The sequence below is a fragment of the Falco biarmicus genome, chromosome 3 (assembly GCF_023638135.1).
Source record: "Falco biarmicus isolate bFalBia1 chromosome 3, bFalBia1.pri, whole genome shotgun sequence".
In the NCBI taxonomy this organism is placed as follows: domain Eukaryota; kingdom Metazoa; phylum Chordata; class Aves; order Falconiformes; family Falconidae; genus Falco; species Falco biarmicus.
The window spans coordinates 37519641-37530012 of NC_079290.1; the positions used below are offsets into that span (position 1 = coordinate 37519641).

The 10372-nt window shown below is 59.1% G+C and overlaps 1 protein-coding gene across 1 annotated transcript; it reads right to left on the reverse strand.

Annotated features, from left to right (window-relative positions):
- Positions 1-8287: 8287 nt before the first annotated feature.
- On the reverse strand, positions 8288-9388 carry LOC130146311 (gap junction beta-5 protein-like). The gene has a single exon (XM_056332342.1). It carries the CDS (start codon positions 9113-9115, stop codon positions 8288-8290), a length of 828 nt encoding a protein of 275 aa, XP_056188317.1. The 5' UTR covers positions 9116-9388.
- Between the last annotated feature and the right edge of the window lie 984 nt (positions 9389-10372).

Consider the following 10372-nt stretch of genomic DNA (forward strand, 5'->3'; position numbering starts at 1 on the left):
TCACCCAACCTGGAGAAAGAGCAGCAGAAGCCATGGGTGAAGAGCAGTGGGAGATGGCCATGGGGCAGCTCATCTCTTGCTGCACTTAATCTCATTGACCTCCTGGACTGTCTCCCCAGCCATGTGCCACTTATTTGGGATGGAGGGACCATCTCACTTGCAGACAGTAAAGCCCATCCTCACACTCTCCTGTTGACAGAGGTGACTCAACCTCTCTGCACTTCCTTCTGGTGGAGCCTTTGCCATAAAGGATGAGCCACCTGGCTCTGCTCAGCTGCAGCACTGGACCAGCACAGCTCCCGGGTCGCGCTGCCCAGGCTCGTCCTCTTCCCTCCCCAGGGTTTTGTGTGGCTCAGCCACACTCCCCTGCACCAGCACGTTTTGGGGATGGATGGGAACCTTTACCACTAGGAACACCCCAGGGGATCTCAGGCATGGTCCCAGCCTTCCCTGAGCTGCAGTTTCTACATGGGTAAAATGGGCTAAACCAGCCGCCATGCTTTGCTAACGCCAAGAGCTGAAGGGGAAGCGGCTGCTGCAGAGCTGGATGCTGGGGCATGGCAGGGATGGGTTTTCTTTCTCGCAGGTGATGCCTGAGGCAGCCCAAGTGTGGGTGAAAGCGGGGCTGCTGAAAGGGAGAGTCTGTACATGCTGCCGGCACCTCACCCTAGCTAGCACCCCGCTCCCGGCAGCGCTGCCGGCAGCCCCAAGGGCTTGTGCTGGCCAAAGCGGCTCTGCAGCTCGGCATGGGGCTGCCCCAGTGCAAACAGGGTGGCACGCTACGCCAGACCCAGAGCTTTACTGCTGCCTGGGTTTGCAAACCCGGGTGACTGTTAGCCGGAGGTGAGTTGGCCGCTGTTGACTCTGTGCTGCTAAGGTGTCTCCCCTGACAGAGGGCTTCATGGAACGGCAGGCTGGGTCCGTCCCTGCTTTTAAGGTGTTGCTTTGAGCAATGCACACCACCACTGGTACGAGCATGGTGGGCTGTGCGGCGTAGGGGTGAAGACCAGAGTGAAGCATCACACGATCCTGTGGTAAGCAGGGAGGGCCAAGCTCTTGAAGGACAGAGCCAAGCACGAGCAATGATCAGAGGAGACTTTCTGCAACTCCTTTGCCTTTGCAAGAATTAATCTGGTTTTGCAAGGAACTGCCAAGTTCTGCGGGTCTGCCTGCCGGTGAGGACACACTGCAGGGCAGCTCCTTGCTTGCCACGGGAATGGTCTGGCTGTGCCTGCAGAGCTTCTGGGGGTCCACAGTGCTGGGCTGCTGGGGGTCCGCAGCGATGGGCTGCTGGTGGTCCACAGTGCTGGGCTGCCGGGGGTCCTCAGTGATGGGCTGTTGGGGGTCCGCAGCGATGGGCTGCTGGGGGTCCTCAGTGATGGGCTGTTGGGGGTCCTCAGTGATGGGCTGTTGGGGGTCTGCAGTGATGGGCTGCTGGGGGTCCTCAGTGATGGGCTGTTGGGGGTCCTCAGTGTTGGGCTGTTGTGGGTCCGCAGCACTTGGGCTGCTGGGGGTCTGCAGCAATGGGCTTCTGGGGGTCTGCAGTGCTGGGCTGCTTGCGGCTCTGGCAGGAGGAATGTGCTGAAGCCCCGCAGGAGCCCCAACTGGCCCAGCAGGTTGGGGCCGGGGCCAGGGAGGCAGCACAGCAGCTGGTTCCAGTGGGACCACATCCCAGATATCACCAGCCCCAACATTTCATTTCTGTGTTTTCTAAAAGAGGTGCTTTGTGTAAGAAAAATGTGGGGTTTTTCCCAACAAATGCTTTGGTTTTGGCTGATGAAATGCCTGCCTGGGGCGTACAGGACAACCCAGGAGCCAACAGGTAGCTCCAGTTCCAGGCCAGATCAAAAGCTTCCTTCAACCCCAAGCGCTAATTCCTTCCTTTCCAGCTACTCAGGTCAATCAGCACCATGCACTTGCATCCCCCCGCAGGAGCTGCTGCCCAGTGCCCCCCGAGACGTACCTGGAGGCGGCTCAGGCTCCTTCCCCGCCCAGGGCATGGCTGAGGGCACAACGACACACAGATGATCCGAGTCCTCTCCTCTGAGGAGAGCCGTGTGACGTGGCGAGATGTCCTGGGGCTGTGGGGAAGGATCAGAGCCTGGAGCACTGCCTGGAGCCCATGGGGCTGCCTGGGAGCCCATCCCTGGCCAGGGCCACCCCACAGAAAGCCCCAAACCCACCGCCATGCTCCCACGCTGCTGGCCTGGGGTCGCACCAAGAAGCACAGCTGAGCCGAGCTGGGGTCCTGTGCCAGCACGTGCCAAGTGCCAGGGCAGCACCTCTGCCCATGCTCACACACCTTTGCTCACTGCCCCGTCCAAAACCAGATCCTCCTCCCCTGCAAACCCCGGCAGCAAGCCAGGGTGGGGAGCAATTGCAGCGCTCCCACCCAGCCCTTTGCTTTAAAATGGGGAGAGGGGAGCTGCTGCTTTTCCCCTCCTCAGCCAAAAGCTTGCACCCGACGGCTGGTGCCTGGAGCCCTTGCACGCCCCAAGGGCCCGTGCCCCCTCACCAACCTGCCAAATCACCCATGCTCCCAGCCCCGGTGCCCTGCTGGCGATGCCACCCAGCACCCACCTGCCTCCCAGTGCCGGCTCCAGCCATGGACCCCTGGTGGGGTGGGAAGGGGACATGAGCTCTGTGTTGAGCCCATGCCAGGCTACGGTGTACGGCACCGTGGGAGCCCCGCAGCCTGGCTGGCACTGGCTGGCAGCCAGACGGAGCAGGGGCAACACTCCAGGTGTGCTCCGCTCTGCCTGCAGTGCCGGTTTGCCTCCCACGAAGCCCAGCACCCTCACCAGCCCCCAGCGTGCCAGCCTGCTGCATCACCACCGGGTCCTGCCCCGCGTGGGTGCAGGGTGCTGGGCACGAAAGCGCCCAGCTCCTGCCTGGGGTAAACACAGCAGAGCAGGGCTGTGCACTTTCTCGGGGAGGGCTCAGCCTCTCTTGGTCCCCAGGGAGGGTGGTGGGAGAGAGGAGCAGGGCCTGGGATGGTCATTTCTGCTCCTTGGGATGCCATGCTGTGCCATCCCCCTCCATTACCCCCCGGGGTGCACAGCCCCATGGGCCAGGGACCCCAGCACTGCCTGTGGGGTCCTGACATAGCACTGCACGGTGTCGGGGTCCCCACCTTTGGCCACCGTAGGCACAGGTGCCCCAGCCAGTGCACAGCTCTCACCTGCACCCCGTTAGCACTGTGGGGTCTGTCCCCCCACAACCTGCAGGTCCCCAACAGCCCTGTGAGCACCCTGCACCGCTGCCCAGCACGCTGGAGGTACCTGCCCAGCCAGTAAAGGGTCAGAGAGAGGTGGCCAGATCCAGACAGATCTCCGAGTAGGGACGCTCTTTCCCAGCTGTGTCTCTGCAGCTCTCCTGTGTACCCAGGTTTTTGTCCGCAGCGCTGAGTGTGTGTGTGTGGGGAGCGGAAAGGTAGTTTGTTCTGTTCCCAGTAACTGGGTGAGTCTAGCAAACAGCTCCTGTAGAGGTTCTTGTCTGCGTACGTGCACACACACACTTGGGTTGAACAATAAAGGCGGGTCAAATCCTGCAATGAGATCAATGGAGCCGGATTCCTCTGCAAGCAGCAGCAGCGGCTCCTGCCAGGTGATGCTCTGTCCCCCGCATGGGTGGCACTGCAAACCCAGCAGAAACCCCAGGCAAGACCAGGGCAGATGGGGCTCACATCAACTGTTGCTAAGAATCACAAATGATGCAATTATAACACACTTTTAAAAATTATTTTGCCTTAGTAATAGTTTTGCAACAGCTTATCGGTGTCCCCACCTACAACAACATGCAGCCACCACCCTGCCAGCGTCAGGGCGTCCCAAGTGTGACCTTTCCCAAAGAATGGCAGGGTCCCCACCCAGCAGGACCCTGCCCTGCTCCAGTCGCATCCGCATAGAACCTGGGATGTGTCCCTAAGACGGATGTCCCTCTCCCCAGGGTGGCTCCCAGGTCGTCCCCCCCGCCGCCTGGGCAGCGGGGTGCCCTGCTCAGCCTCCCCATGTGGAGCAGCCCCATTTTGATGTGGCCCGGGCTGTCCCAAGGCTTTCCTAGCATCACACCACTGTTTTCCCAGCTGCTCCCTGGCCTGTGGAGCCCCACGCGGCACCTCGCTGGGGTCACCCCTCCCACAGGGACATGTTTGAGGAGCCCCACCGGCTTCCTGATGCTCTGAGAGGTTTGTTCCCTGCACTCGGGCCACTCAAGGAGCCACTCACCCAGTGGCTTTTTGGCTCCAGGAGGACAAATAAAGCATGTGGGAGTTTGTCAGACTGGAGACACTGAGGCCACAGGAGTGGAGCCCACGAGACCCAAAGCAAACCCTGGTGGGAGCCTAGGGGTGTGGAGTGGGGTGAGCCCAAGGAGGGGTCCTTCACTCCGGACTGAGCAAAGCTGTGGAGCAGCTGGGAGCTCCCCCTCACCCAGGAACTGGTCCTATCAGCAGGATCAGGAATTTGAGCTATGTTGTTGCAGAGAGCCAGAGCTCTGCCAGGAATCTGGGGGCTGTGGCCTTCAAGATGACAAACCCAGGAGAGAGGGAAGATGGTAAGTCTGATTTCTTGAGACCACCGGTGGGTCTGGTTTCTTGAGAAGGCAGCAGCTCCCTGCCCCACGGTAAAACCCGGCAAGGGGCAGGTGAAGAGTGGGGTCAGATCCCCCCAGCAGCCTCTCCCCTGCAATTTTAGAATTTCAGGAGAGGCAACAAAGTTCAGAGAGGCAGAAGATTTCCCCTAAGGCAGTTGGTTGGGGAATGGAAACACGCCCATATTTTGCAGCACTGAGCTGGGTATTTGGGTGTCCCAGCAAAGGACAAATCCCTGTGCCCCCTCCACCACCCCTCTGATCCGGCACAGGGACAGGGACAAGGCACCAGGGTGCTTTGGTAGCTTTCAGCACTGGGGACACCTTGGAGGAGCTTTGGATGTGTGCCTGGAGTATGTCACCCTGCTCCGACTTGGTGGGGTGATGGGTGAAAGGCTTCTTCAGTGCCAGACGTGAACACTAAAAACACCCAGCGATTTCCAGTGCCCCGACTTTGGGTCCTCCATAAAGGAAAAATCCAAGCAGAGGAGCAGGCGGCTGCCAAACCAGCAGGAAAACCTCAAAGTCTCTTTAAAAGCATCTTAAACGGGGCATCGCAAGAGACAGCACTCAGCCACCCACCAGGGTTGGGACCCAGCCCTGACTTTTATCTCCAGCTCCCTGTCTGCCGGCAGCATCCCAGCCATCCCGCTTCAGGGCCATGTCCAAGGGGACAAGGCCTCCCCCACAAGTGCTGGGGCACAGGAGTCACGGGAGCCTGGGAGCTGGCAGCTGCTCGCACCGGCATGCTGGATGTAAATCAGAGAATTTCTCTTCAATTCCCAGCAAAGAGGCAGTTTTCAGGCAGGGAAGAAAGAAGCTTCCTCTGGGAAGGGCAAGCTACCCCGGACCCGCGCCACTGCACACATGAGCCCCTCCACATCCCTGGCTGGGCTGCAGTTAGTGATGCTTTTGTTTTAAATCCCCGCTCCCCAAAATTCAGGGGGGCCTTCTGGGCACCCCACAAGCAAATACAACCCCCTGTATGATGATGCAAAGTCTGAACAATATTTAGCTTTTATGGTGACATTCCCCAGTTGATTTGTTTTACCTCCAGCACCAATCCTGCCTCTCAACCCAGCGCTCTGCGTCCCAGGATGTGGCACAGCCCCCAGCCCCTGGCTTCTGCAGCACCAGCTGGGGCAACCTCAGGTCCCCTTGGTGTGGAGCACAGAAACACATCAGAGAGCAGCAGCCAAACACTCCCATTTGTCCGGCCAGCCACCACTGATCCCAAGCCTGGATGGTGCAAGACGTCCGGAGCTTTGCGGAGCGGCTGCAACACTTGCTTCGAGCGAGATAAAGCAGAGCAACAACAAATGGCATCAACAAACTGGATCGTCGGGTCTCTCGCAACGGGCAGCAGCTCCGGCTGCTGCTTTGATGTTGGGAAGCGGGGCAGGCAGGCAGGGTGGTTGTTCTGGGTCTCATTCCTGCCACGATTAGGGCTTGCAGCTGGGGAACACCTTGTGATTTTGTTAATCAAGGACAGCCTTGATCAAGAGCTGCCAACCTTGGTTGAAAACAGACAGCCCAGCACTAGGTCTTTAAATCAGAGGCAATGGCTGGCACACAAAGAACAACTTGTATCCTCTGGCATTAAAGGCTTCGGTAAAGAAAATTTTCAGGTGGATGATGCAGCAAGCAGAGCAACAAGAGTGGGCAGAGGGAAAGCAGAGATCACAGCTTCACTTAAAAAGGGATGGAAGAAATCCACCCATATTTCACCACCTGCCTCTCTTACCCCAGAGATCTCCAAACTCACTGGTGCCAGTGCAAGGAGCTGCTGTGTGCCCAGAGGTTCCCGGGCCGGTGGCAAGGATCACCCCAGGGCTCCTCCACCATCCCCACCCTCGTGGGTGGCCAGTCTGGTCCCTGCCCTCCCATCCGGCCACACTGCAGCCCTGCTTTCCCACAGCATCCCCCCGGCTGTAGCGGTCCCTCTGCCTCCCTCTTCAGTGCATCCAGGCTGGCCTCTTGCTCCAGGGTGGGCTGTGGGAAGGGGGTCAGCTTTGCCTAACAAGGGTCTCAGGTGGGAGCTGGTGCATTGGGTCAGGCATGCTGCAAAGCGGTGGTAGCTGCAATGACCGGCCCCAGCCCAAAAGGACACGGTGACAGCATAACCCCGCCCCATGCCGCTTCCTTTGCAGCAGAGACAGTAGGAGCTGGGGCTGCGATGCTCATGGAAAAAATAATAATCGCACCCTCTAAATAAAGCGAAATCAGTAACAGATCAAGCTGCATGTTCAATGTTAATGTTACTTATGAGTGCATTTGCCATGAAATTATTGTTAATTATTCATCCCAGCTAATGCTCTGTTGCTGTTGATGGCCTTAGAAACTGCAGTACCACCTGAGTCATGGCAGAGCGCGACATATTACAGCAATAAACGAGATCATATTCTGCCATTTAACGTTATTGTTTAATCAATGGTTAGGGTGTTTTCCCTCTCCTTTATTCGGCTGTTTTGCTCGGGTGTTTTCTCTGGCCAGGCAGGAAGAGCCAGCAGCCCACAACGGGCTCTGCCTGCCCAGCTGGATCCTCACCCCGGCACTTTGCCGCGGTGGCTGCCACACCAAGCACATGCTCTTTTCCCCACTCCGCTAATGAATGTCATTAATGAAGAACCTATCAGTCTGAAATGGCCCTGACACCCGTGGTCTGGCTTACGCATGGTGAGGGATAGGGAGAGAGGTTCCCCAGGGGGGTGGAGGGTGCCTGTCCTGGCTGGCCCCTTTCCCCCACCACCTCTACCACCTCTGAGCTGGTTTGAAAACTTGTGACATGTTTAAATTGCTCCAGCCTGTCCCTGGCAGCCCACGGCCGCAAAGGGCTGTGCCACCTGTGGGTCCCTGGGGATGTTGACACCTTTGGGTGTGCCTGCCTGTGCCCAGCAGCCCATCTTAAATCAAGAATGTATTTTTTTTAAAGCCTGGGATTACAGGAAGATAATTAAGGTGTCCTCCTTGCTCGCTTGCATCCAGTACTTGGATGAGCAAGAGTTTTGCCGTTGGCTTGCTGGGTGCAAGGACCAGTGCTTCCCCAGGCAGCGCAGCCCTTGTACCACTCCATACACCCCAAAAACCACCCGCCTAGCCTTGGTGCTCCCCCTCTCTGGCCAAAGCCGTTGTTCATGTCCAGTTCCAGGGGCTGCTCCAATTTTTGGTGGCTTTTCTCCAGCAGACCTAAGCCTGCAGCTGGTGGTTTGTCAACGTGGCTGGTCCAAACCCAGCCTGGAGCAGCTGGTGGGAATGATGCCTTCCCAGGGGTGATGCAGCCCTTACTCCCCTCTTGACAGCGCTGTGCCGGAGGAGCAGGAGAACAACCGCTTTGGCCATCGCTTCTGAGGTACAGAAATTTTTATTCATTGCAAGGATACCCCCAGGATCAGCTAAGCCAGCCCGGCTGGGAAGGGCTTGACCTCTGAGCACCGCTGCCAGTTCACAGCCACCACAGAGCTGCTTGTGGGCTCTCGGGGACTACACGTGTCCTACAGCACCCAGATTCACCCCAGATTCAGCAGAACGATGTAACATGCCTTCCTCAGAATGGGACAGGCAGAAAGCCCTGGGGCACAGCCTGACTCCAAGGTGCTGCCACCCCCAGCACTCCTGCGCCAGGGGATGGAGGAGGAGGAAGATGAGGGGGGCAAAGGTGCAGGGCAGGTAAGTGACTCCTGCTTTCCCCTGGGCAGCTCTAGGAAAGAGACTCCTCCTCAGGCAGCGTGCCAGGGATGGAGGCTGTGGGGGGGATGGAGGCTGTGGGGGGTTTGTAGTCCACCCCATGGAAAACCTGCCCCTCCATGCCTGCAGGTTCGGTGCAGGAGAGCGGGCAGTCCTGGCTGTGCCGACAGCTCTCCACGCTGCTGGCTCGCAAGCACTCGCGGCACCGCTTGCCTATCAGGTAGGTGGCCTCGATGATGCTCAGTACAACGCAGATGCAGGTGGTGACCACCATGAAAAGGGTGAAGATGTTCTTCTCAGTGGGCCGGGAGATGAAGCAGTCTACCACATTGGGGCAGGGGGGCAGCTCACACTTCACCACCCGGGGCAGGGTGTAGTTCCTGTAGAAGCGGTAGAAGATGTAGAGGAAGACCACATCCACGCCGGCCTTGAAGACCAGGCTGAACAGGTAGGTCCACCACAGTCCTCCCTGCTTCTTGCCAGGGTTGGAGTAGATGCGGCGGCAGTTTTCCCCGCTGGCGGCAAGGTGCCTCTGTTCCTTGGCTTCCCGGTAAGCCACATGCATGATGACCAGGAGGGATGGACAGGTCACTAGGATGAGCTGCAGGGCCCAGAGGCGGATGTGGGAGACGGGGAAGAAGTGGTCGAAGCAGACGTTGGTGCAGCCCGGCTGCTGTGTGTTGCAGTCAAAGTCCTTGTGGTCATCGCTCCAGACCCGCTCAGCCGCCACCACGTAGACCAGCAGGCGGAAGATGAAGACGAGGGAGAGCCAGATGCGGCCGAAGGCTGTGGAGTACTTGTTGACCCCGCTGAGGAGCCCTTCGAACACCTCCCAGTTCATGGTCCCCTGATGCCCTTAGCTAGTCTGCAAGGAGAGAGAAGACACAGTGACACCAAAGAAGCAGCGAGAGGTCCCCATCAGAGCACCTGTGTGCCCCCCAGCACTGAGCCATGCTGCCCCGGTGGCCCTGCAGACAGTCTCTGGTCTTTGCTCGCATGTGGGGACATGCACTGACATGTGTCCAGCACAGGCTTGGTCCGGGTGATGTGTCCCTGGCAGAGCACCGTCCCCCACGGCTGGGTTATGGGGACCCAGAAAAATGTGCCTGTCCTGCTCCCGCAAAAGCATCCTTCAGCCACCACCAGCTATGCTCCACGGCTGAGCCCTCTGCCATCCTGCACCGCCCGCCTCATCTCTCACCTCCTTGCCCAGGTATTTGTTATTAATTTTCCTTATGTTGCCAGGCCTGGGCCAGGAAGACAGCAAATAGGAGCAGCCGGGGCATGACTCACCCAGCAGCTCCGTGGCTCTACCACCACCACGTCCTCTCCCATCGCTGGAATCTGCTGTGATCGTCTCCACTCTCCCACCCGGGCAGCATGGGAAGAGCCCTGCACTGACCTGCACCGTGCCCGTGCACTGGGGGAGGCCACGGTAGGCATAGCACGGCATGGTGCAGCACGGCACAGGATGGCACAGCATGGCACGGCATGGCACAGCATGGCGCAGCAAGGAAGTGCACACTGGGGAGCAGAGGCAGTGGGCATGCTGGCAGGGCTGCACCGCCCGGGGCAAGGCTGAGGTGCTGGCCCAGGGCTGGGTGGCTGCGATATTCTCATCAGCCCCTACCAGCCCCAGGACCCTGATTAGCTGATTTGACCCTGGATTGCATCGTGCCGGATAAACGCACCCCATGTGGTGTGGGGCTGCAGCTGAGTGGGACTCCCGGGGCTGTATTTGGCACCGACTCTCTTAAACATTTTACCTGTCAGCAAAACAACAAGCTTCCCCCTCGCTGACAGAGCTCTCAGGATTGGACGCATCCCACAGCTCTGCACAGCCCGGCCCTTGCAACGTGCCTGGGGGCAGGGCTGGGGCGGCCGCACGTGGTGGTCCCCGGGCACCTAGGCGGGTCGGTCCCCAGGGACACAAGCAAAGCCCAGGTCTCTCCTTCCCTGTGCACACTGCACCCATCACCCTGGCGTTGGGTCGGGGCCTGCAGCATGCACCCTGCAGTGAGCGCACCTTCCCCAGCCCCAGCCCCACCTTACCAGGGCAGGGGGTGCAGCAGAGGAATGTTTTCACGCTGCTTACCTG

Coding starts and splice junctions, on each gene's coding strand:
- LOC130146311 (XM_056332342.1), bottom strand. CDS start 9,115: ATGAACTGGGAGGTGTTCGAAGGGCTCCTCAGCGGGGTCAACAAGTAC.